The sequence below is a fragment of the Gadus chalcogrammus genome, chromosome 13 (assembly GCF_026213295.1).
Source record: "Gadus chalcogrammus isolate NIFS_2021 chromosome 13, NIFS_Gcha_1.0, whole genome shotgun sequence".
Lineage (NCBI taxonomy): Eukaryota > Metazoa > Chordata > Actinopteri > Gadiformes > Gadidae > Gadus > Gadus chalcogrammus.
This window is the reverse complement of record NC_079424.1, coordinates 14,925,942-14,953,159: the sequence shown is the minus strand read 5'-3', so window position 1 is coordinate 14,953,159 and position 27,218 is coordinate 14,925,942. Positions and strand designations below refer to the sequence as shown.

The 27,218-nt window shown below is 43.0% G+C and overlaps 1 protein-coding gene across 1 annotated transcript; it reads right to left on the bottom strand.

The window, feature by feature from the left end:
• Positions 1–3: 3 nt before the first annotated feature.
• On the bottom strand, positions 4–23,138 carry nckap1l (NCK associated protein 1 like). Its single transcript, XM_056606999.1, has 31 exons — positions 22,962–23,138; positions 22,065–22,175; positions 21,739–21,831; positions 21,304–21,360; positions 20,508–20,650; positions 20,052–20,142; positions 19,274–19,411; positions 16,245–16,293; positions 15,601–15,757; positions 14,965–15,021; positions 14,760–14,856; positions 14,470–14,579; positions 13,967–14,099; positions 13,668–13,749; positions 13,447–13,505; positions 12,973–13,118; positions 12,606–12,738; positions 11,779–11,898; positions 11,282–11,421; positions 10,288–10,419; positions 7,898–8,116; positions 7,611–7,741; positions 5,913–6,010; positions 5,595–5,688; positions 5,163–5,245; positions 4,276–4,356; positions 3,340–3,433; positions 2,809–2,925; positions 1,306–1,415; positions 995–1,084; positions 4–896 (listed from the first exon to the last, which is right to left on the bottom strand). Exons 1-31 carry the CDS (start codon positions 23,049–23,051, stop codon positions 780–782), a joined length of 3,372 nt encoding a protein of 1,123 aa, XP_056462974.1. The 5' UTR covers positions 23,052–23,138; the 3' UTR covers positions 4–779.
• Positions 23,139–27,218: the final 4,080 nt, after the last annotated feature.

Genomic DNA, 27,218 nt, shown 5'->3' with positions numbered 1-27,218 from the left:
CACTTCCTCTCCTACATCCAAACACGCACCCAGCCAGACACACAAACACACCAGCACTGACAATGACTACAACCCTTAGCGCCTGGTTGCCACACTGGAGATCAGTGTGTGTGCGTGTGCGTGTGTGTGTGTGTGTGTGTGTGTGTGTGTGTGTGTGTGTGTGTGTGTGTGTGTGTGTGTGTGTGTGTGTGTGTGTGTGTGTGTGAGGTTCACCAAGGGGCAGCGAGCTAGGAACACATCCTGCTTCCAGGTGAAATTAAGACACCTGATCGGCAGGGGAAGATTGGCTAGAAGAAAAAAGGTTGAAGAAGCAGACTTTTTTATTTCAAACAAAATATAACACCAAACGGAGATGTTGACAAAGCACGTTGATGGCGGTTTAAAGATTTAGAAAGAGAGTAGTTAAATAAACCAATCGGAGGGCGCCCCAGTGGCTCACCGGGTAGAGAGTGTACCATAAAGACTCAGTCCTAAACGCAGTGACCCGGGGTCCCGCAGTCATTTGCTGCATGTCCTCTCCTCCATCTCCCATACCTTCCTCTATATCTCACTATTTATAAAGCATAAGAATTAAAAAAATAAATCTTTAAAATGAACCGATGGCATCCACCTTTTGGGCATGCTGTTCCCACGACTGCATTGACAGTTGTGCCCTGTGTAAAACACCTCGGCGTTGTGCAACATCAAAACGGGACTTTCCCTTTGTAAGCAAATATCTGAAAGCAAAAAAGCGTTACATGTCCAGCAAAAGCTCTTTCCTGGTCTCCGACGGAGGCCCTTCAGCCCAGGGTGACGATGCAGGACTTGTAGACCGATCTGTAGGCGTTACGGAGCAGAACGTATGGGAAGCATCCCTCCAGCGTGTCCTGGCTCAGGAAGGGAGACTGCTCCACTATCTGTAATGGGAGGTGGGTGCGTGTTACATATTATAAGAAGATACATATTATTGTGTGTACCCATTGTGAAACAATGGGTGAGTCAGCGGCAAGTCTACCATGTGTAGGAGCAGATAGACGGAGTCACGGTTTTTGCTCTCGACTCGTTCAACAGTTTGTCCCAGCTGAAGCAGGGTGGAAGAAGCCAGCTATGGACAAGTTTGAAAAATGTGATTACTTACAAAACCCAAAAAGACCAATCGAAACAATTGATGTATTTATTGTTTCACACAGTGCAAATGTTATGAGTATCACTCAAATCACTCAACAGTAAAATAGTTCCTCACGTTGGTTTCCTGCTACTCAGCAATAACACTAAGTAGACATGCTAACCTGAAGCATATGTATGACTTACTCAGTTAAAACTTACCAAAAGGAACTCTTCGAGCTGCTGCTCTATGTTCTTGCCCTGGATAGTGAACATGGAGGCAGCTAGCTGGTTGACAGCCACGGCCAAACAGTGGATGTTGTTGTTGTGACCTAGCAAAACACAAAATGTGTGCGTTGGGATGTGCAAAGGTTTGGGGATCTTTAAATCGAGTCGGTTTGTATTGCTCATAATCTAAGTAACAAAGGGCTTCACATGTCCACCTTAATGACCATACTTATCAACCCTTTAGTGCAATAGGGCAAAATGTCATGGAAGTCAAAAAGAGAACCTTGTGAAACAGGAAACCACAGACGATTCGAGGACAGGTTCAAATGTTTGGGGTTGAAGGGTGTTGTTGTGAAAAAGATTAGAGTCCTTCGATAAATGAACCGAAACATTAAACAGGAAACACACTATTTCCTCCTGCTCAAACTAATCTTTTCAGAGAGGGCAATGGAAAATACAGAGAGACTCAGTTAGCCCAGACACATGCCACCCTCTTCTTATGATAGAGATCTCTCCTTTTCGGTGCTTTTACGGTTTTTGGCCCTGGGTCCCTGTGACCAGGCTCCGAGCCAAGCAATTACAGGTCAACCTAGCCAAAACCAATTGTATCAACGCACGTCAGCCAGAGTGACCTGTAAACAAAGGCCCCACCGCCGAAACATGTTTCTCATTACTCTGACCATTCACCGCCATCGTCACCGGCAACCACGCAAAGACAATGCCCTCGGTGGGTCCATGTCCGAACGACCTGCTTCACATTTGTCGGAGACGGGGTTCACAGTTTGTGGGTCCACAGTTTGTGGGTCCCAGTGAGCGAGAGGACCTCACAGAGTCAAAGTTGCGCTGTCGCTGGCGCTTACATACACACAGTAATTGTGAATAGGCAAGCATGATTTACAAGACGCAATGATGTTTTGGAGTGTTGCAGGCTTCATGTGGGCCGCCGAGCCAGGTCCCTGGAGGTCGGTGAAAGATCCATCCTGATGTTAAAGGTGATTCAGGAACGATTCTTTAATGGCAATAAAAATGAGTGTAATTTGTTGGAAAAGCCCAAGCCATCCGTAAGCAATTAGTGAGTGAAATGCTCTGTGAGAACGTCCGTTCAGGTTGACTGCACGCCTGCCTCTGCGTGAGACCATTAGAAAGCTCCTGGCTCATTTCTAACCAATCAGGAGATCTCTTCCCTGGTTGCTTCAGGGAATCCATTTAGGCTGTCAATCACAGGTGCCTGAATGCAACACTTCTCAAAGGCCTTGCTCTCTTCTTCTCTATTTTGCTCCCTCTCTTTATGGCTTTCAAATCTCACCTTTGTCATTATGAATATCTCAAACAAAAACAGAAGAAGGTATAATTTAAATATAGACTAACTATTGTGCGGGACAGGGTTTCCGTTCCTGGAATATTTTTAAATCGACTGATACATTGATTGAATCAAATACATATTCTGGTATATTTCCAGAATATCAATAGATATTTTTACAGACACTGCTTGCTTACCGCCATTTGCTTTATTGTACAAAGAGTTGGGGTCCAAGGCCAGGGAAGGCAGGGACACAGCGATGTAGACCAGCAGCAGACAGGTCAGCTTATACTCCTCATCCACCAAGGTCTTATCTGGACGATTCGTTGAATACAAGTCACTTCATTACTCATTGAACACGGGTTTGTAACACTGAAGGACTTTCACTATAAATGGGTTGATTACACAGAATTCAGTGGAGAAAAAATGTTTATAATATGCTAATTCCATTTTCTATTTTGTCATTTTCAGACACTTATTTTATCCAAAGCAACTTATAGTTCATTCAGATGCAAGTCATTCAGGAACCACTAGGGGATAGGCAACTTGAGGTGGGCAGAAAGGGAAATTCATACCAGTACATTTCGGCTGGGAGCAACCACACAATCCTGCCCCTCCTTTATGCACAGATTTATTTCCAAGATGCGTCTGTGCTAGTACACACCTTGGATCGAAGTATGAATGGACAGAATATGTTAATGATCTAGCCGTCCTTAACTGTAGCGTACCTGTGCGCATACTGGCAATTGCCGAGACAAGAGCGGGGTCAATATCACAGGAGAACCCGGCGGCTGAGGCCAACTCAAACACATTCAGAGTCACCTGCAAGACAAAAGCATTGGGGAGCAGCCCATTAAGAAACGCTCCATATTGATAGATACACAGTATATAAAACATGACTAGTGAGAAACTGACAATGACAACCTGCCCTGAAAAGTAGGCCACTAAAAAACTAAAACCGACAATAGTAATGTGAACGACTACTAGCGTGGTATTGAGTTCCCATGGATTGACACAGAAGTAGATAACTATTGCACCGACGCCTGTGGCTTAGTCTGCAGAGCTGCAGATGTGGTCCATGTTTCTCTCACACATGCATGGTCCTGGGCCGGTGGAGGTGGAGTAGGTTAGGGGTCAGGGTGCTGGTGGCTACAGGGGAGTGGGGGGGTGTGGGTGAGGGGGGGTGCTAGTGACGTCTTTGGGGGTTATTCTGGCTCAGCCTGTGGCCAGCAGCTGTCATGCCTCAGTCTTCTCGGAGGCCAACAGGCGCAGGCGGGCCCAGGGGGAGAGCACACTGTTCACACTGACACACAGCGCTGCCAGGAAACACTGAGACTTCACCCTCACTTCTGTCATCCAAAGGTTGATACCAATCGATCTCCCGTCCATCCACCCAAAATGATTTATATCGATTTGTTCCAATGCTAATGATCCATATATAATCAACAGTTTATTTTGTAAACGAAATAACTGTACGTTTGTTGAAATGATAATAACCAAAATAAAAGATAAAAAGTTAATGGAATGAGAACAAAAACGTTATGAATAAAACATGAAACTATTTTGTTTGATCTCTTTGTAGCTGCTTGAAATAGAAGCATTGGTTCCAGGCAGTGCTGTCCCTGATGTGGTGTGTATGTGTGAGTATGTGTTGGGTCAGATACCTTCGTGTCGGTCTCGGGGGAGACAAAGTCCCTCAGGGACCCAATGGGGCCCATGAGATAAGGACAGTGCTTATGCAGGACCTGCACACACAACACAGGACACAACTCAATGACACTCGCTATACTATAATATTCAATGTGGGGACTCAGATACCCTTCTATTAAAAAGTTGCTGTGGGTAGGATTTAAGAACATTTGTCGTATGTCATAGCCATGAAATGTCATAGCCATCAGTCAGCTATAAGTCAGGTAAATGTGCGTCGAGAATATCTGTTCTGGTTTACTGTGCGCTTGCCTCTGCACGGGACAATCGATTTTAGGTTTTGGTTTTTCCCTTTGATTGGTTATGGTAATCCATCTTGTACAGGGCATTAGCAGAGACCAACCACAGGTTGAACGCAACACTTTTTAGTGAAGGAGAAACGTAGAGGGGGAAGATAGAGAGGGTGTTATTTTAGGGTTGTTTATTTTCCAATACTTCTGCTCTCTTTCTTCACCACCCTCAAATATGACCAACCACAGCTTATTTTTTTTTTTATCTTTGTACCAATGTAAGCAAAACAGGATGTTTATGCAATGACTAAAACGTTTATTAACACGTACATTTTCCTACAACATAGTGGCAACGGAAGTCAAACGACGGCCAATTAAGTTGTTAATCAGGTTGATTTCCTGAAAGATACATATTGCCTCATTAGTTTGAGCGTGATTAGTCATACCCATCTACCTGATATCCTTAACGGATGGAGGATTAAACAACACATTTTGTTTTGTCAATTTGAATTCAACATTGCTTCATAGTTAAATCTTCATTTGATTATAATTGCTGATACTGTGGACACAAAAATACATGACCCTCATCATGTGAGCCTGTTGAAAAAACTTACGTCATTCAGGCAGTCTTGTGCCATTGCTTTGAAGGACAGGATGACCCCTATGATGGTCATCCTCTTTAGGACATTCTCCCCGCCTACAAGGGGGAGAGAAAGGGAGAGAGAGCACAACGTGAGAAATGGTGATAGACCTGTAGACAAGGATTATTAGGGATATAGCAGTAATGTGTATTCCTGGGACTTTTAATGTGGGACCCTTTTCGTGTAGATACCATTGAAAGGTCAATGCATGTCATTGGCACAAACAGGAAGAGCGAACCACATTCATGAAAGTCCCAAGAACTCTCTCTTCCTGTTTTGATCAATGAAGTGCCTTAGACTTTCTATCTGCCCACTGCTGATTTTGTTGATACACATGCGCAAGACCTCAGCAGGCCCACTTTCTAATCTGAGACCTCTTCCCTGGCCTCAAGTCAGCTCTCTCACCTGTTAGTTTGTTTTTGAGATTGGCCATGTCCTCTGGGTGGTCGAAGTGGTTCCTCATCTGGACCAGGACGTCCATGTTCTCCACCACCAGTTTCTACAGCAGCAGGAGAACAGTGCAGAGATACCGCTGTGTGTCGGGATTCATTTTCCCCTGATCAACTCTTGGTAGGCAAACCAAGAATTGGATCATATTGTTGTGACTTAAATGCCCTTAAAATATTTTTTTTTGTTTCACTGTCCAAAAATAGGATAGTGAAAGGTATGATAATTCCAAGCGTTTCACTTAAATGATAACCAAACACATTCAATATTTCCTACCTTCAGCTCACTGACTTGGGAGGTGATGTGCCACATGAGGTTTTCACTCAGGTACTTGAGACCATAGGGTCCAATCAGCTGAGCCAGGGACTGGAGCTCTGGTAACACACACAACGTGGAGGAAGAGCACAATGAGGAGGCACAAATAATCTATACACACAGAGACCATGTTGTGAGGACAATGAGCACTTGTCCAATGTTTGACAATTGTTTTACTCAAAGAAACCAAGGAACTCAGTGTTACTCAAAGAATAAATACAAATAGATAAAGCTGTCGCGCAATTCATATCACATTTCTCTATTGGGAGAACCTAATTTGTGTTAAAACTGAAGCAAGCACACACGGAGCAGAAAACTCCAGTATGGACCCTTCAGGGTTTGTTGCTGCTAAAACCACAGCGTGCACACGGAGTGAATCACTGTGGAGGACCGGAGAACTTCTTAGTATTATGGACTATATATAAACAACCATGACGACAGTTGGTGGGTGTCTACGGAGGTGGAGCGGTCTCAAAGGTATCAGCAAACCTTTGTATAAATGGGTATGGTCAAAGGCGTTTGGGAGCTGAGCTTTTGTGTACTTGTTGTGTATGAGTGTGCATGTGTGAGCGTGGGAAGGTGTACGATTATAATTGCTCTCTGTGTGTCTCTGTGTGTGTGTGTATGGGAAGGTATTAGATTAAACCTGCTCTCTGTGTGTGTGTGTGTGTGTGTGTGTGTGTGTGTGTGTGTGTGTGTGTGTGTGTGTGTGTGTGTGTGTGTGTGTGTGTGTGTGTGTGTGTGTGTGTGTGTGTGTGTGTGTGTGTGTGTGTGTGTGTGTGTGTGTGTGTGTGTGTGTGTGGGTGTGTGTGTGTGTGTGTGTGTGTGTGTGAAGTCATTTGCCCCGCAAGGTAAGAGCGGAGGATCTGGGTTGTGGAGGAGGTTTAAGAGATGGAGATGTAGGTTGAATGTGGTGGGAGGAGGAGTTACGGGTGACGTGACGGAGGAGGCTGGAGCTAACAAGGAACTTACGCAACGCCCCCGCAATAATGAAGCCATACTGTTTATATCTAAGGTTTGGCTCCCTCCGGCCCACACCTAACACTTAATGTGAAGTACTAACACTGCATGTGTAGTACTAATAATGCATGCGTAGTATTAACACTGCATATGTAGTACTAATAATGCATGAGTAGCACTGTGTATGTGGTAGTAGGGACTCATGGTGATTCATGAGTTTAGAGAAGACATTTCCTCCAAGATGCCAAGCACACAAGTTCTGGGGCATTGATATTGTTAGCATAACTGTATTGATATTAGTCAATTAACAAACATTTTGTCATACTTTTTCCGCTCCAAGTCTAAATAACTGTGATTTGACTTCCTAATTCTTACCGACTTCTAACAACTGCCATAAACATTTTAAGTATTTGAAACAATTGAACAATTGTCTGGTGAAATCAATTCAAGGATACTTATTTAAACAACGACTTGGCCGGAAGATCATTCCACTCTGGCAAGTAAAAAGTCAAAAGTGAATTTTGGACCAACAGTTATGCGTATTCACCATGCAATAACACCAAGCAATAACACTAAAGAAACTCAAGTGTGTCCGAGGTTCAGCAATTGGAACATAGGTGAAGCTGTTGACGGTGTGTTACAATGACTCATTGACATCCTATATATCGCACCTAATGGAGACAGGTTGGCAGCTCTCACCTGAGATGTCTGAGAACTCGTCGGCCCTGAAGCTCAGGTCACTGTCAGAGGGTTGGTTGATGAAGCACTGCATTGTGGGAGAGTGGGCGATGAGGGAACCGCTGGCATGTCGCAAAAGGCTCTCCAGGTACCTGTAGATACAACACACCATGTACATACACATGCAAACACACACATGCATTTCATATGTGCTACATTTATGCGCGTTATCTTCCTCAACCTATTCCCCTGCTACGTGAATATATCTGACATGCACTGCCTGACACGCACACCCCACACACACCCACCAGTTGGTGTAGAGGCTGGTGATGGTCTTGCTGCCCTGGGAGTCCAGAGGCTGGGTCTGCTGCAGCAGGATGCTCTTCACCAGCCTGGAGACGTCCAGGTTAATGTAGCCGGAAATGGTGTGCAGGCTGGCCGAGTAGGAGCGCACCGCCGCCAGCAGGTCGGAGGGCCGGGTGATCTCCTGGCTGGGCTGGCTGTTGTTGGCCATTTTCACAATGATCCTGCAGAGAGAGAGAGACAGGGACAGAGACAGAGAGAGAGAGAGAGACATAGACAGAGACAGAGAGAGAGAGAGAGAGAGAGAGAGAGAGAGAGAGAGAGAGAGAGAGAGGGAGAGGGAGAGAGAGAGAGAGAGAGAGAGAGAGAGAGAGAGAGAGAGAGAGAGACAGAGACAGAGACAGAGACAGAGACAGAGACAGAGACAGAGACAGAGACAGAGACAGAGACAGAGACAGAGACCGAGACCGAGACAGAGACAGAGAGAGAGAGAGAGAGAGAGACAGAGACAGAGACAGAGACAGAGACAGAGACAGAGACAGAGACAGAGACAGAGACAGCGACAGAGACAGAGACAGAGACAGAGAGAGAAAGTGAGGCTACGTAAAACGGACTTGACTTGTGCATTGGTAATCAGCACGGGAGATAGAGGCAATGTACACGGAAAGCGATTTGAACCTTCTGGTTTTAATTGAGGGACATTTTGGCCTACTTTGTTGAGAAGGTTACACATGACTACACAAGCTACCCAGGTGGAAATATGATTTAATGGCTCTTTTATTCCTCGCCAGCAGTGAGGAGGATCGTCTGGATCATACAAAGTAGATCATAATTATAATAAATATGGGACCAGTGAATTGACCTTGTCATCTCAAGCAGACCGACGTCATCCATTTTATTTCACTTACACTCTCACTGCTCTATCTCTCTCTGAAATAATCCATTTCCTGGCCACCCATCACTACTACTCTCTCACTGACCTAGCCTCGTGAGACCCTCCTGATCTCGCGGGCTCACGTTCTGTTTCTCTCTGCGTCTCAGTCTGGCCTCGAGCCCATTGAAAGCCTCTTCTCAGGCCGTACAAAGGATGGGACCCATCAGCTCTGGGGGCGGGGAGCTTTAGTTCACGACCAAGAAGGAGCGTCTCGGTCTGTCGAATAAAAAAGAAACACGTCCAAGAAAAGTGCAGCCATCGATGGTGCAATCAAGACCGGTTTACATGAAATAGACAGAAGAAATGTGCAAGGAAGGATATTCGCAGCAGAATATCTTTATGAATCACTTCCGACGGATCCGGCCTGAGCGACAAGAGCACGCGATGCGAGGAACTTGTTCGTTTAATCTGAGTGGTGGGAAGTTTTCGGAACACATCACGTTCATTAGTGCTGCCTCGCAAATCAATTGCGGGCCGTGCGAGGCCATTCATTGCAAAACACAAACTTATATCTGTCTCACGAGGCCACCACTTCCCCTCCCTCACCTTCCTCTTTCTCCTCGTCTGCATACAGGCTCCTCAGACCCAGTCCGATACGATACAGGACAGACCGAGTTTGATGGGAACAGTTACAGTGCCTTGCTGTTGTGCCACCCATGATGTTCTGCATTTTAGAGTGACAGATGAGATAACCATCGGCGGGGACGCTAAACAGACGCTATATGCAGACGAACAGGAAGTGGTCTCGGTACAGAGACCCCCCTCCCAATCTAAATAGTCCCTGGTGTTGAGAGAACACAGGGGCAGACAGTGGTGAAGCTCTTTCACAGAGTCCAAGTGGTTTGAACATGACCCACGTTGACAAATTGGCTACAAGATGTCTCAGGGGAGAGATTGCAAGGGTGAAAAGAGAATTCATGGATGCAGTGGAACAGTACGGATTAAAAGTACGGAGGGGTGCAGCCTGTGCTTCGTAATCACATCTCTCCCCGACTGCATTTCAATGCTCCGAGATCAGGGTATCCTGCGGTTTAGTGTGGTTTTATTGGGTGGTTCTGAAACCTGTTTTATCCGGCCTTCCCTTTGGTCAATGCCCCCCCACCTACACCCATTAGTTTTACTGTTCTTGTAAAAAAAGGACAACAGGCAAAACTCCCCGTACTGAAATGCGTAAACCCCCATCTCATTAAAGTGATTGAAAGAATAGCAGAACAGCAAATCCTCAAATGGTTTCCTCAATGTATTACACAAAAGCTATTAAAAGTTGCTCTCATTCACTTTGCAGAGCAAAGCGTCAATTCTTAATTTTTTCCTCTATAATTCATAGTCGCCTTGATGCATGGTTTGTACGCGGACAGTCTGCACATGGCATTTATAGACGTGCCTTTCCCTTTGAGAAGTGCTAGGAACAGAGGGACGGCGTGTGGTTGTATGTGCAGGTTTGGCTTTAGCGTGGCTCACTCAGAGAGTCGTGTTTCCAGATGAGAGAGGAGGAACTCTGCGGGATTGATGATGTGGTCGGAGACGATGAAGTCACTGCAGAGATCGTACGACAAGCACAGCTCCGTCAGGGTCAGATGCATCTTGTCCATGCTGAGAAGGACAGAGAGACAGAGCGGGAGACAGAGAGACAGAGAGAGAGAGAGAGAGAGAGAGAGAGAGAGAGAATGAGAGAGGAAGAGATGGGCAGAGAGAGAGAGACAATGAGAGAGGAAGAGATGGGCAGAGAGGGGTTGGACGCGGGATACTACCCTTGAGAAACTTTGAAAGGAATATTTTATAGAGGACTGCATTGTGGATTTGTTTCTCTCAGACTAGTAACCTCCCAGAGATAGTGTGCTTTAATATAGGCCATGTCCACAGTAAAGGCAGGAATGGGAGGAAGATTTAGGGAAGAATGATACCTCTTTAGGGATTAGTTTTGATGTAATGGCAATAAAGCTGTTTCTATATAAAGGTCATTGATGTACTGTTTAACAACCATTGGGAAAACATTACTCTAGTGCTGGTGGTTGTTATGGACAGGTTATTTTTGGCATTGAAACAATACAATGATGGGACAACTGCTTTGGACAATTTTTAAGACCAAATGTTATTATCACTATAGTAACTACAACTAAACACTACATTTGGATTGGCCACCACTAGTAGCACAGCATATAAAAGGTTATAATTATAAACTGAGATTAAAATGAAAGCACAGGCCTACATCCGACTTTGACATAACTCTTTTGTCATTATTATCAACATTAGCGTTAGTTAATTGTCAACAAAAAAAAAGATCCTGAATTTAAGGTTTTCCTACATTACATATTTAAATTTGTATACTCTGTACTATAGTGTTTATCATTAACCGCTTTTCAAACTAGTCTCACAGAGCTTGTGCGAAAACGTAACCACTACCATGTCCTGTAACTATTGTGAGTGGTACAAGGTGCAGAAGCGGCCCACTGACTTGGTGACCACGGCGCGGTCCTTCCGGACGCTCTCCGCCCCTGGCTTCTCCATCTCCACCTCTCCTTTCTTAGGCACGGGCTTCTTCAGCTTCTTATTACGGGCTGTGCTGATGGTCTTCGCACTGTTTTTAGGCAGCAACTAATGGGTGGTCAAGTGAACCGTGCAAGAGGGCCATGTGAGTGAGTCAGAACAACAGTAAAAAACACAAGAGTGACAGAGAGCAATGGAGAGAGATCCAGAGGGAGAGTTTTGCATGGGATACAGAAAAAGGAATAAACAGATTAAAAATGATGATAATAATACCATAGTTGTCATATGATAAGAATTCAACATTTGGCAGGATTTTTTCAAACGTATTTTGACCCAGATATATTCAAAGCCTTTTTGACCCAGATATACTGTCACCCAGCAGCTGCGACGAGTGTGATTAGGAAACTGGCTATGGTGTTTGTATCCAAATGATTGCTTTTTAGGCCTGCTACGCAGGGGACTCACCTGGTCATTGAGGTTGCATTGCTCAGCACATATGTCCAGGACAACATTGGCAGTCAGCTTTGCTATTTGCTGCATGGAGCTCACACACAGACGCATGCTTTTGCTCTGAATGCCTTCCATCTAGACACATACAAACACACCGACAAGCACACAAACACAGACACAGACACAGACACACGCATGATACACACCAATGAATATTGTTATTTTCTACCAATAATGCTTTTTTTGAATAATTGCATTTTGCAGTGACAGTGGCAATTTCCTGTCTATCTGTGTCATATTTTTCATATAGCTGTCTGGAGTTTTTTTTGGAGGATATTAAATCAAATATATAAATATATAACACGTAAAATATACATAGAAACACTTCTACATTTTAAGGGTCATCAAAAATTTTCGAGAAGATTTTGCATTAAGGAATCATAAAAGTGTCAATATAATTACCATAGTTCATAAAAGTATCCCTTTACCATCTAGCATTATGCATTTGTGCCTGAAACCTACCACCCCAGCTCAGCCCCTTAGTTATGAGTATATGAACATACCATACCCCACCTCATGGGTTTTTCCACCATGTAAACTAACAGCTCACATACATGAACAAAAGATCTTAGAATATAAACAGTCCTAATTAATGTGCAATGCACCTCAGACACGTGTTTATGTCAAACTAAAATAAGTGCCCCTGGTACATGGCAGGGGTTTCTGAACACATAAATATGCTATAAACCATGCTGCCATAGCTGATGTGGTTGTACAGTGATCTGCTCTTTGGTTGGCCTTGAGTAACAGGGAGGTCATTGTGTTGGCATCTCAGCACTGACCTCTTCTGGACAGAGTGGATGCGCACAGCAGATGAAGTCAGAACAGATGTATGGAAAGGCCATGATGTATCTCTTCACGCTGGGCTCCTCGCTGCTCTGTTGGAACATCTTCTCGAACACCCGGGGGTGGAAACTAGTAGAAAACAGTGAGAAAAGGTGAAGCATGAGGTCTGATCTTAGGCCCACAAGAACATTGATTGGCGGTTGTCTTTGCACTTGAATCTTCCATTTTTCTTTCTGGGTCTTCTGTGTAATGCTGCATGTTGTTCTTTGTGTATGTTCATTTGTTGTGCATTACCCTATGCTGTGCCGCCCACTTGGCCAGGTTTTACCTCGCTGAATTCAAAACGAGAGAAAGAGCTCTTACCAGAGTACAGAGAGCTCGGAGGTCTCCAGCAGCAGGTCCTCCATGTTGTCCACCAGCCTGGTGTGGAACTGGATGGTGTTCATCACCTTGGCCAGGTCCGGGTATTCCTTTAACGGCAGGGGGGCCTTGTTCACGCTGCAGTAGGCCTGGCTCAGGGGATCAACAACAGCTTTAGGCCTTTAGCCCACAATACCATTAAACAACGGTGGCCAACATGAATACAAATAAAATGATATCTGCTGAATAACTTCCGTTGGAATGGCTAGTTCATTCAGAGGGAATGTAATGTCAAGCATTATTATAACGTATGATGTCTGTACAAGACGTTGTGCATGTTTCTTTAACCCCTTCGTGTGCCTCCCAACAGAGTGGGAGAGCGTAAAGTGGACCAATGGGACCACAGCCTGAGACAGTTTTAGATTTATCACTGTGGTCAATAGTGGGCTTTTGGTTTTGCATGCTTTCTCAGAATACCTGTAATCTCAGCCAATCCAGTCGAAGCGCTCTGAAGTCGAATTTCTCTTTGTTTTGCACTGATGAACAACAATACAACAATATAATAGGTCAGTAGAGTCTATTTTCTATGGAACAATATTACGTTTGAATTTTTGTTTGTATCTGGTATGGATGTGAACAGGGATGGGAACCCCTGATGGTGTTGATTGAATAGGTGTTTGTCTGGGGGGGTGAGTCACCTTGTTTGATGGAGAGGGCAGACAGAGTGGAGACAAATGAACTGGTCAGGATTGACTCCTCCTCGGGGCAGACATACATGTTCTTCACATGGACAACGAACAGGAAATAAATAAACAGATAAGGCTTGGATTCACGAATTATTTTTGGAACTAAGGCTATTTCAATACATAATGCCTTTCATTATTCATGTACTTTTACTGCACGTTCTGCTGGGAAATGACAACTACCACTCATTATGTGGGGACTCATGTGGCCTTGATTTCCATGAGGTAAGCATGCACGCAAGCACACACAGTACCTGTATGGTGTCATTGAGTACCAGGGCATCAAACTGGGCCAGGTACTGGACGTGGTAGCGTTGTATGACGTAGCTGTGTTTGACCACCAGAGCTTTGAGCTTCACCATGTAGAACAGCAGCTCTGCCATCTTGCTGAAAGAGGACAAACATAATGGATGATGAGCCAGCAATTCGCTCAGTGCTTCAGTCTCCTTCACCTGCCAGACTACTCCTTTAGCTATCGCCATTGACGATCTCTTGAGTGTTTGGGTGACGATTTAGCATAAAGCTTCTGATTTCATCCAAGATTAAATTCTACTTGTTGCTTCCTTGTTTTCTATAAGCGTTTGTGTGGGAATATATGGTGGACTTATTTAACTTTTTTGTATTTGCATATACTTAAACATTCTAAATGAATAAATTAGTTATGTTCATGTTACGTTAAAATATTCATGGGACAACTGGAATCCTTGGTGTTATAATCACCAGATGGAGCTCTGTTTCATCTCCAGCTGAAACCTACTTGTCAACGTAGTCTTCGGGAGTCTTGGTCTTGGGTATATTCTCAGAGTGTCTTACGAGCCAAAGAACCTCGTCACGGGTAAACGCCAGCGCCATGAAGACATACAGGGCCTTTCGGGAATCAACGAGCGGAAAGAATGAGGAGGAGTTGTGGAGCCATCGGGAATCATAATGCTCAGTATGCTCAACAGAATATCCACAGCAGGTTTTGAATGACAGCTAGATATATTCATGATGAAACACTTGTATCTTGGACAAGTGATGCCATGCGATAGTGAAGAGGGACGTCACCTTGGGTCCGAGCAGTCCTGGTTCATCCTCCAGGACATTGAATAACTCTTTCAACGCCCCACGAAGGAACCCTCTCCTCTCCCTGTGCAGGGCTCCACTGTAAGTAGCATAGGGAAAAGAGGCATTTGGTTCGCTTCATTCCAATTCATTTCAATACCCAACATTATAGTTTGCAGAGAAGTCCTCACGTTGTAGCTGTGCTTACTTGTTTTGAATGGCATGCTCCCTGCATTCCTTGATGTCTGCGATTCGTTTTCCATACCTGAGCACACACATCACAGTTTTTAAAAATCCTCTCAAACTCATTCAGGTATATTGCCAGAAATACATGGATTAGGATACATTGAAAACTATTAAAGAACAAACTGGCAATTGAGCTGTTATGGATCAGTATTTACAGAATAATTAAAGAGTTAGAATATAACAGTATAATAATTAAATCTTTATTATATGATGTTATATGATTATATGATGTTTCCTCCCTGCCAGTAAAGGCAGGGAGGACAATAGATAACAACAATGGACATTTTATTTATTTTTTTATTTTTTTATTTATTTTTGCAAATCCTTCTGCACTGTTTTTATGTATGTTTTCGGCTGCTACTGGATACTTGAATTTCCCCCGGGATTAATAAAGTATCTATCTATCTATCTATTGTAATGTTTAATGATTCTCTATATATATATATATATATATATATATATATATATTTAAGTTGCGGATCCCCAGAAAGGGTATTGCCATCCCCGTATAGGGTTCCAATAGGTTGACTGACTCTCCGTCCATCCTTCGTATCATCTGCTGTTCCAGCGCCAGACAAACGGCGGGGACACTACACACCCTTTGTGGCTGTCGAAGACCTCCTCCGAGACCTTGTGGATGTTGAGCGCCTCGTCCCGGGTGAGCGTGAGGTACAGGCCGCTCCGCAGGGCCGCCTTCCACAGCTCCAGGGAGGGCTGGTGGGAGTTCACGCTGCTGGGGCACAGCAGGAAGCTGACTGCAGCGGGCCACACAGGAAGGACACACACAATCAATGGAGCGCAGGCGCTGCTGGCGGCTTCAAAGGCCCAAAGCACACAGAGCCCAGTGTGAATGTAGCAGGGGGGATATCGGGCGGTCCGTATGGGACTCTATGGGTCTGTTTTGGATGCGTTCATTGAAAGCGTTATTTTGATATTCCAAGACAGAGTCCCCTGCTTTGCCTCAAGCGTGAAAAGTAGGCCTATTGAAAATATAATATATTCCCGCATAAATTCCAGACCCTTGTTTTATGCAGGATTATGCATCGAGTGCTGTATGTACTGCAGCACTATCTTATTCAGAGTATATTCAGGTGATTTGGGGGTTATTTCGATATATTTACGATATATATATACATTTAATAAGCACTTAAAGGACTGCTCTATAATGGAATGTGTAGTTGAAACAGGTTCACTCAAAACAGAAATGATATAGATATGATATTGTGGAAAGTCAATACTCACTGATGATCCAGCGTTCCATTACCTCCATTGAAAGGTATTCACACGCCACCTGTGTTGAACATTTACTTATTTACTTTTTTGGCTTTTAGTGCAGAGCAAAGATGATAAACATATTGATGTATGTCTATTGCTACAGTTAGAATAGGTCATTTGAGGTACAACTGTCTTTATTTTTGCCCACAGCTGCTAAGGCTGCTAATTCGTATTCACACTGCAGTTAGAGCACCATCTTTGGCTGAAAATAGTCAGTGCAGTTACTGTTTCTGATTTACCCCAATATGTTCCAGATGACACCCTTTGCTTCAACCAGTAACACGTGGCTTGTGACTCTTTAAAGGAAAACCAAAATCGTAAACCACTAATTTTAAATTATAAGGGATGGTATTGGGTGACATAGTAATTCTATGGATAGTTCCTAATCCACATCTCGCTAGAAATTAACAAGGTTTTAAAAATGTAGGACAAGATGTAAATATGGTCTTAAATCAGGGGACCAACTCCATGAATAAAACAGGCACGTGCACATTGTTGAGGGGGCCAGAACACCGGCCCTGTTGCTCCTTGATGTCCAAAGTGCCCCTTTGTGAAGGTCTGCCTCAATGCCTGGGGCACATATGCAAGAGGAACGTTTAACAAGTTATAATAAATAGAAGACCTGGCTGCCCAGGACGAACACAGAGATTGTGACATCCGTCAGCAACACGCAAGCTCTGTGTTCGCCAATCTACTTATCGAGTCTTAAAATCAGAATGGCGTCGACGGGTGATCTACTGATGGTATTGTGTATATAAAATGTCCTTTTTAATAAACAATCTGTACACTTACAAAGTTCTCAATGCCTTGTTTTATATGCTAAGACCCTTATTATACAACCAAAGAAGTGTCAGGCTACTTCTAGCCTTTTAAGTGGTTTAAAATAGCGATTTCGTTTTTACCATAACCACTGCCCCCTTCGTTGCAGTGTCAGAATTCTCTGACACTGCAAATTAAAGCGCTACTACTAGCGAACTACTTTCAGCGTGACTGGAGAGAACTTCTTTAAATTAACCTTTAATGCTAGATTTGCATGAACGCTTTTGTGTGAATTATTTTGGTTCTCTTTCATGGAAGCCGGAAGTGGGAGATTCCTGGGGCTTGCCCCACGAATTCAACCCATGCACACGCTCAAACGCCACACTTCGTATTTCTCACGCAGAGAAATTACCAGGGTAGCGCCCACCAATTTGGGCCGCTATTTAACAGTGTTACAGGTAGGAATCAAATGTGTTTCCCGTACGTAGGGTAACCAAACGTCCTCTTTTGCCCGGACATGCCCTCTTTTTGAGACACATTTAAAAAATGTTTTGCAGAATTTCAAAATCGTCCAGGATTTGATTAAAGCCTCATACATGTTCACATTGAATTTGCGTTGCGTTTCTCTGGGTCGTTCACAAACTAGTTAGGCTACGCCCTCCCCTTTTATAGGGACAAACATTAACAAATGTCTCCTAGATCTTGGAGACATTTTTGATTGATAAAGTTCTATCTAGACTATTGAACACAAAGAAACACTTGGTCATACTTTACACACTTTACCACAGCAATGGCCTAATGCCACAGATATATTTTCAGCATTGGACTGAATGCCACATAAATATATAATTATGTTTTTGCACGTTTGCAACGTTTAAAAGTTCAGGGTATAAAGTTCAAGTCTATGCCTCTACTTGTATTGCTTAAGCCAATAGCCTTTTGAGGCAGTGTTTTTTCTGAATATTAGTGTTAAGGGCCAATAATGCTTACTATCATACGTTAGTTACCAGGTCTGTGGACACATTTGTATGCAGTCACATGTAAATAACATGTTATGATGGTGTAGCCATGCATGTTGGTTTATTGTTAATATGTCAATTTGTTTTTTTTGAAAATACTATGTATAGATGAATTATCCCCAAACTTTTCATCGTAACACCTTTGAAATAAACATGACTTAACACGGTAGATACCTGTGTATTGTTTATCATATGAGGTAAGAGTGTAACGTTTTCAACTCAGTTCCTTGGTAGAACCTACTTACAGTAAAAATCACTTCTGATGGAAAAAAAAGATGTGTATGAAAAACACTTTTCTTATCTATTGTTACTATTATATTGTTTAGAATGTACGCATATATTAAAAAAGTATATAGCGTATAAAAAGTGGCTGGTAAAAAAGATGAGTGGCTGGTAGACTTTTAAATCTACCTGCCACAGTGGCTGGTGGGCAAAAAAGTTAATTTCCATCTCTGGTATAGTTGTCATATCTGTATACATTATTGTAAGTGATAAAACCGTGTGATCCGTATTTATCTTATATTTGCGATGTGGCATCCTCGATGTTTCGACCGTTGAAGTTTTATGTCATGACACAAATACCGATGAGACACACCCAACAGACGCAAGATGCTGACCAATCCAACATAATGGTTGAGGATGATGTTCGCTCCCTCTTTCTATTTCGGGCTGTATTTATTTTGACAAATGTTTCGGCATACAGTCTTGGTATGGGGTGGCAGCCCAGGGCTGACCACAGCAGGGGAGAAAGAATCTGCAAACTTTTATCTAAGGCTGTAGCACAAAAATGAAAGGAGACGATTTATTTGACTATTTTTTCATGTAGTAAAATCGCAATAGATAGTATAGTAGTAGTAGTAGTGCTGTGAAAAGTAATCACATTAAATTACCTGAGATAATCATACTTATAGGCTATATAAAATAGTTTGTCCCAGGATGTGACGCACGTATTCCTGGGATTTAAAAGCCAGCCTTTTTGTCTATTTGACTACATATATCAAATCTCTGACTCAAAAGCATGTTATTGCATGAGATACCTTTACTTTTATTACTGGCCGTTTTTTGTGACCAGGTCATGTCAATCAGACGATGGCATCCGAGGGTTTCGTTCTACATTAAATTTGGGGCGGGGCCTAGCTCATACAGGGCGTTTGGTTTTCTTTTATCATAAAATCAGAGGGATCAGAGGGGCAGGGCAACCGAGGAGGGCCCACTCACAGTGTCGCAGCGGGTGGGGTCCAGCATGTTGGCTGGGGCGCTGAGCAGGCTGAGGAGCTGCGCCCGCCGCCACTGGTCGGCGGGCAGGTTCCTGCGGGGGTACACCATCTGCAGAGACAGCACCGCTGACGTCACCAGCTGCCGGGGACACAGAGAGACACAGGGAGATAACATTATGTCACTACAGTCAGGGACACACCAGAAAGGCAACGGACGGATTCATCGAGTGACAGATCACTGGATATATCGATGGATAGATTCGGAAAACAGTCAAGGAAAGAAAGAAGGGAAAAAAGAAAGGAGGAAAGAAGAAGGAAGAAAGTAGAAGGAAAGAAAAGGTAACAAAAAAGCTTTTTCATACAAAAAGCTCATAGGATAAGATCATAGAGAGAGAGAGAGAGAGAGAGAGAGAGAGAGAGAGAGAGAGAGAGAGAGAGAGAGAGAGAGAGAGAGAGAGAGAGAGAGAGAGAGAGAGAGAGAGAGAGAGAGAGAGATAATGTCCATAATGATTGGCTTTTTTTAAATATATATTTTATTTAATTCCAATGAGTTCAATTCAGGTCAGCTAAATATTTGACAAGGGAAACCTTGCAGCTAGAAGTTAAAGTATAGCAAACATAACTTACGACATAAGGACACGTATGAAGACTTGAAAATGTAAAAACTTAACCAATACTCAAAGACTCAATATCTGATAGCAACAGCAACTAAAAGAGTCCTTCAGTGTAATGGAGGACACAGTCAAAGCAGAGGAAGAACAGTAGAAGTGGAGGAATACCCGTGTATGAGGTCCAAAGTCTTCATGGAGCTTCTTCCAAGGCTGCTCGTACTCTATTAACATCTGGCTGAGCCGCGGGTAGGACGAATCACTGCACAGTTCAGCAGAAAAACACACCATGAGCTCAGACTCAAATGAACACGGAAGGAGGAATAGATAAAAAAATGAAAGCCTAAGAAAAAGAAGAAGGGTGGATAGACTTAAAGACAGCTTGGACATTTGGGATCCCGTCGTTTGAAAACCAAAAACACTGCAACCTTTCACTACCTGTTCCCATTCACATGTGATGACAGATAAGCATCTTCCAGGGGAGAGTTGCCATGTTGCAATAAGCATAATTGGGCTCATAATTGAAATACCAACCTACCCACCTTACAAACTTCACTACTTATTTACAACTTTACTTACTACCGATTACAGGGTTAGGATGAGGCTAAGCAGTGGTTGTTGCCTTACCAAGTGCCGTTGGTCATCTCATAGGCACAGTTGTACATGCCCACCAGCGCCTTCTTGTCGTCCAGGCGAGAGAGCATGATGATGACAGAGGTGTAGGTGACGATCAGGTCCAGGTAGATCTTGGTTAGGTCAAAGTTGATGGACTGGAGACAACAAGGAACATTGAAAAGTCATTAAGGTGATTCCATTTATTTTAAGTTTCTAAAGCTAAAAAAAAGTAAAGATAAGTTCCCAACATAACCAACGAAAAAATGTGTATAATAAATAGTCTAGCATGGTGAGGTGATGCAGTAATTCCAGTTGAGTAATTCCTTCAAAAATATACTGTATATTAATTGAAATATACGATACAAACAATCAGTGCAATACAAATAAAAGGAAATCATCAGTGTGTTAAAAAGGGACCTATGGTTTGTAACAACTAAACACTATATTTCTTCCCGATGCCTCAGCACGTATATGAATATATTTAAGATATATATGAGGTTTTCCTCTTCATCATGCTATATAATGACAAGGGAGTTGTACGCCACACAGATATGCTGATGATAAAAAGGGGCACTTAGTGCAGATCAGAGGTACCTCTCCCAGGTGTAAATGAACCTAACACCATGCATGACCGTCTCATGCATGGTGTTAGGTTCATGCCTCAAGAAACAATGCCTCAAGAGAAGATGAGATAATACTTGACATGTCAGCACTTAAAGAGTACTGACATGTCAAGTATATCTTTCTCCTGGCACACTCCATGAGGAGATTTGTTCAACAAGGAGCAAAGCAGCCCACCAGCACTCACTATGTCCATGAAGCACTGGCAGGCATCCAGTGTGTTGAGTAACTCATAGACGTGGTCCTGGAAGGGAAGATTTTAGGTTTCAATGAGAAACAATGCAAACAGAACAAACAAGCCTTGACACGACTTTAAATCAGCATGCAGATTACCAATCCCATTTGTCATCTTGTATTCATGATCATAAAAAACACTGTACATTGTCATATGCCTCTAATCAGTGTAAAAAGTCCTATCAATTTAGATGATTCCCAATCTCACCGCTTTTAAGAGATGCTTTGACCTGCTGCGACTTCAATTAAAGAATTTTAAAAGGATTTGGTAATAAATGAACACAGCAACTGAAATGTTCCTTTTGGACCAAAAGTCATTATTTTCCTACACTGGAAAATGCCACTCTATATGCAAATTAATTGAGAGAGCGAGAGAGAGAATATTCACCCTGAATTCCATGACATCCAGGAAGGAATCGTAATAACTGGAAGCAGCTGCGATGACTTCAGCCTTCTGTCTCTGGATGCTGGTGAGATGTTGCTGTGGTAAACAGTTATGACAACACGTGTTACCTGGGTACATGCCTCCAGATGCCACATTTGCATAGTTAGTTATTTGGCAGATGGTCTGGCTAGGAGTTGCAAGCATGGGCTCCTTTACAAAGTCATCAAGTAGCAGGAGTATCGCTTGGACTTTGTTTTGACAAACAGACTGTAAACTGTGTATATATAAAAAAAAAAAAAGAAGATATACAAATATCAAACTATACTCACGTTGTTTCCTCTGAAGTCAATATTGGGGAATTTCTTGTTAATGTACTTGACCGCAGGGTCCATGATTTTGTCTGTCAGGAGTGACGGCCGCAGCTTAGGGTCTGAACATATCTGGTACAGTGGGCAGGGGAGCAAAGGGTGTCAGTCAGAACAGTCTACTTTTTTGAGCGCTAATTAACAAGTACAATGCTTCTGGACAAGGTGTGTGTAGCTCGGAGATCTCACCATGACATGGAAAAAAATATCATGGAAAGTAAAAAAATTACCGAAATAATTACATTTTCACCCAGACCCCATAATGCATTGTGTCCGGGCCTGCATTGATAAATACCTGAGCAACACCAATCTCAATAGACAGCATTTCAACTTGTGTTAATAAACGTTTCGCTTCTGAAATAAGTGATGGCATGACAGCGATAGGTTATGAGTTTCAGGGCACAAGACAAGGCGATAGGCAGCTCAGACTGACTTCCTGTACACTGTTTCCTCCTCTGTGGTCGACATTGTATAGAAGCAGAAAGAGGAAGAAGTATGCGTAATGTTGACAAGAAACATCAGTATCATACATCATACTTTCAAAGTACAACTATTCCATTCCATAATAGTGCTCACCATCACTAAGGAAGAAAGGGGGTTTAGCTACTCTGCAGCGTTTTGTTTACTAGACAATTGCATTGATAGTTTTGGTGTTTATTGATTATTAAATGATCAACATTTAGATGGGTTGGGTAAGGCCTTTTAACGTCTTCCATAGTATTTAAATGAAACTGTGCGCAGCAGTTTTTTTTCTCATGATCCACAAAAAGGACAGGCCCTGCACGTGACACACCATCCAGTTCCTCATTTTCTATCTCTGTTGCCGTTTGCGAAACGAAAGCCCCCCAACAGCCCGCTTACCTTCTTGATGTAGTTCACTCGTATCAGCACGCCGTTCCCTCTCTCGTTGAGAATGGTGAGTTTCTCAGCTAGTTTCTGTTGGTAGGCCATGGTGTCGGACAGGCTGTGCCCTCCTTCTCTCTCGCTCTCTCCTTGACCTCCAAGACCTGATTAAACGAGAGCTGTCGTCAAGGAGAACAACCAGTAGCAGCCCCGCCCCTGTCTCTGGGTCACATGAGTGGATGTTTGGGGTGGAGTTTTCTTTGGTTTGAGCCAAGTTTATTATTTGATTATAATTGTGCGCTATTTAAATTTTCCTTTTGTATCAATTCAGTTACCAGTCCAAACTCCCATAGCTTATGTAGAATTTTAAAGAACAATATTAAAAAGGCTATTGAAAGCTACCTTTGTGACGCAAGTTGTTGTGTTCATGATTTCTATCTTTTAAGTTATTGCCACACAGTATACATAATATAATAAACACACACATTTATCTTTTCTGTTTTGTCATATTTATGGTTAAAAGGGTGTACTGTGTGTTTGTGTATGTGTGTATGTGTGTGGTAGAGACCAGTCCGATGGAGGCCTCACCAGGAAGCCCAGTATCACTAAACCCAACAAAGAACAGCTCTTTTGGTAATGTGTGCCACCTCAAATCCAACCCTCGAGCCTGCATCAACTAAGCATATGGATACTCTTGTTAAACGTCCAGTGAGTCAAATGTAGTTGGCTGGTTGCAGATTGCGGTTGCAGATCGCAGAACTGAATCCCCCCTCCCCAACCCCTCCATGTCCAACCACTACCACCAATAGTGGCCTGTATTGTGTACTAGCCTGTATAGTGTACTGGCCTGTATTGTGTAAGGTTCCAATACCATAGGGTATTTTGGTGAATGGATGGCACATGCCCTGTCTTCCCTAGCCTGTAGGGGGCGCGTCTGAAAGACAGTTAAAGGCCTACGTGCAGGTTAACCGGAAGTTTTGATTAATGGGTACATAAAGCCCTCAAAATATGTGTATCATTTATAAAATGTCTCCAAAATAATGTTTAAGTCCAGTTTTTGTCGTCTGTTTCCTGACGCCATTCAGCGATGACGTCACGTTGGGGAGAAGTGGTGGAAGGTAGCCTCAGCCTAGTACTACAACTATGGCGTCTAAGAGGTGGCAAGAACCACAAATAACATGTATGATGGCCCACATCAGTATAATTTCGAACCTGTCAGACGTGAGTGGGCGAATGAGGATTTGCCGAGAACTTATGGCGGTCAAAGCCAATTAAATGCATGGTCAGAGGAGAATAAGTGGAGAGTTGCTATCATTTAGCAACGCAGCAACGAGCGCTGGAGCTAGTCCATGAACAGCAGTGCATGCAATAACAACACTTTTATTTGTTTTTACTGTCAGTGAATAGCACCGAGTGAAAGTCAAAGTTTTCTTAATATCTAGTGACAGCGATTATGTCGTAAGTACCGGCAAACTTAGTCAGAAGATCTAGAAATAGAAGGCATGATGCTAGCTATTGGCTAACTTAGCCCATCGGACAGCAATGAGTGCACTTGCAAATGAGTGCCTGCAACTGGCTGCAAGTATAATGAGTATTTTTTAACCATCAATCTACTGTGTAGATTGATGGTTACATTGAACACATACACAAAAAGCACGTCCAGCGGAGGCTGACAGACAGCCCACAACAAGCCAAACATCACCATGGCGGACGTGCTCTCTCTCTCACTCTCGCACGCCCGTACTACACAATCACTCCAACTTATCCAACTCCAAGGCTAGGCTGCTTCAAGACCACAACTAACCACAAGGCCTTCATAACCATGCAGTATGCCGAAACCGAAAAGGACACACACACTCATCTTATGCAAAACAATCCGTTTTATCATCAACATTCAGTCACTGCAAAGATTTAAAGACTAGCCTCTTACCATAAGTTAGAATGGACCCAAAGTATGTGATTGATACAGTCTGGTTCGGCATTCGCTTGCTATCCGTTTTTAATATGACTTCTCAACATTACGTCTTTCTTGTGTCAGGTGCACATGGCTAATTTAATGGCAATTGGCAATTAATATAACATATTTAAAAAAAAAATCGTGAAGAAGTTTGATAATTTTAGGTTTTATGTGAGGCCGCTTTGTGAACTAAGCTCTTCGCTGCTCTCGACACATATGATACACGTCACCACACCCGCACTTGGAACTCGGCACAGAGATGGCGATCTCTCTGCTCCACTTCACCACTTTTTTTCAAGGCGAGGATAAAAGCATAGAAAGAGGTGAAAACCACTATACGTCGGGGCATGTGGAGAGTTTTAGCTATGTGCCATCTCTATGTGCCATCTCTGTGCCGAGTCTCTCTCAAGGGTCTCAATTCTCTCAATGCGACTTTGGTCCGTGTCTCCCCAACGTGACGTCATGCAATGCATTCTGGGGGAAATGAGAATCAATAGAAAACCGCAAAAATAGTACCTACTTTTTCGTATTACATTCTGTTTTGTGATACCTAACAACATTAAATACAATAAATAACAGTTTAAATCTTAAATACCAACAAGCAAATTACACACATTTGTTGGAAAATAAACCCTGCAACACAGCATTTAAGCTTCTCAGACACGATGCGGTGTGTGTATGTGTTGAGCTACGTCTTTCCAGCAATTTATTTTGATACCCGCATCCATCCCGGTTAAGCCTCTAGGATACTTAAACAGGCTTATCATGCCACGATGTGTGTGGATGTGTGGAGCTCCGTCGTGCGAGCGGTTGATGTTGATGGTACGTCTGAGAGAGAGTTAAGCCTCTAGGAAACTTAACACCTCCTTATGTGAAGACATGTGTCGTTTCGTCTGTCCAGCGTTTGATTATGATGTCCAGGAAAGGGTTAAAGGGGACATATTATACCACCAGGTGTGAGTGCGATTAGCCTTATGACATCACTAGTGGGCGTGTCCACCTATTTCTGTGCTGGATAGATCAGTCTACCAGCCTACCCATTGGACTGAAGTAAACGTTGCTCATCTAACCAGCACAGATCTAGATGGACACGCCCACTAGTGATTTCATATGGGGCAGATTTACGAAACGACTTGTAAAGCTAATCCCACTCACATCTGGTGGTATAATAATCAGGGCTCTCAAGTCTCACGCATTCGGCGTGAGACACACGCAATTCAACCCATGCACACACAGAGAAATTACCAGGATAGCGGCATAGCGCCCACGAACTTGCGCCGCTATTTAAAAGCGGAGCAAGTAGGATTCAAATGGGTTCCCCGTACGTAGGGTGACCAGGCGACCTCTTTTGCCCGGACATGCCCTCTTTTTGAGACAATTTTAAAAGAAAAATGTGTCCGGGCGGAATTTAATTTAATTAAAGCCTCATACATGTTCACATTGAATTTGCGTTGCGTTCCTCTGGGTCGTTCACAAACTAGTTAGGCTACGCCCTCCCCTACTCAATTCTGTTCGCTTTGCATTGGTGGAAGTGAGTAGGGGGAGTGGTTAAGTAAAGCCTTCAGATTGGACGGTTTGACTTTAGAGTTACCGTCATGTTTTGTATTTTTTTTTTTTACCATTATTGTTTTATAGAGACAAACATTAACAAATTTCTCCTACAGGGGATTGATAAAGTTCACAGAAAGAAACACTTGGTCATACTTTACACACTTTACCGCAGCATTGGCCTACTGAATGCCACAGAAATATTTTATGCATTGGATTGAATGCCACATAAATATATAATTATGATTTTGAACGTTTGGAACATTTAAAAGTTCAGGGAAAAGTATATGCCTCTACTAGTGTTGCTTAGGCCAATATTCTTTTAGGCACTGTTTTTTCTGAGGGCCAATAATGCTTACTACCACACATTAGTATCCATGTCTGTGGACACATTTGTATGCAGTCACATATTAATATACCTAAATAAATTAACGATAAAGAAATTACACTATATAATACATTTAATTTGGAGACCAATAACAATTATGTTTCAATGCTGTTATTTAGTGAACTAAGCAACAAACAAAAAAATGTGAGCATGTGTCTTATTCCAGTATTAATAAATATCAACATATATGTCTAATTAATAAGCAAGGGATACAACGTTTGTAAGTTTTAGCTCAACCTCATCTGCACCTTCACCACAAGATGTCCCCCTCTACCAACAGGTGAACTCTCTGGAAGTCCTCCTCCTCTCTTCCCTGGGTTCTTAGAAAGTCAATCTTCTCCCAACTCTTGACACTTTCCTGGCCCTGAAAATTATGATGAAG

What these genes read in the sequence shown, in the direction of transcription:
- nckap1l (XM_056606999.1), bottom strand. Translation starts at nt 23,051, where the DNA reads ATGGCCTACCAACAGAAACTAGCTGAGAAACTCACCATTCTCAACGAG. An exon ending in TGGATTGGCTGAGATTACAG is followed by an intron (nt 13,119 to 13,446) that starts GTATTCTGAGAA and finishes CCCCTGAGCCAG; the next exon opens with GCCTACTGCAGCGTGAACAA. An exon ending in AATTGCCAGTATGCGCACAG is followed by an intron (nt 2,926 to 3,339) that starts GTACGCTACAGT and finishes CGAATCGTCCAG; the next exon opens with ATAAGACCTTGGTGGATGAG.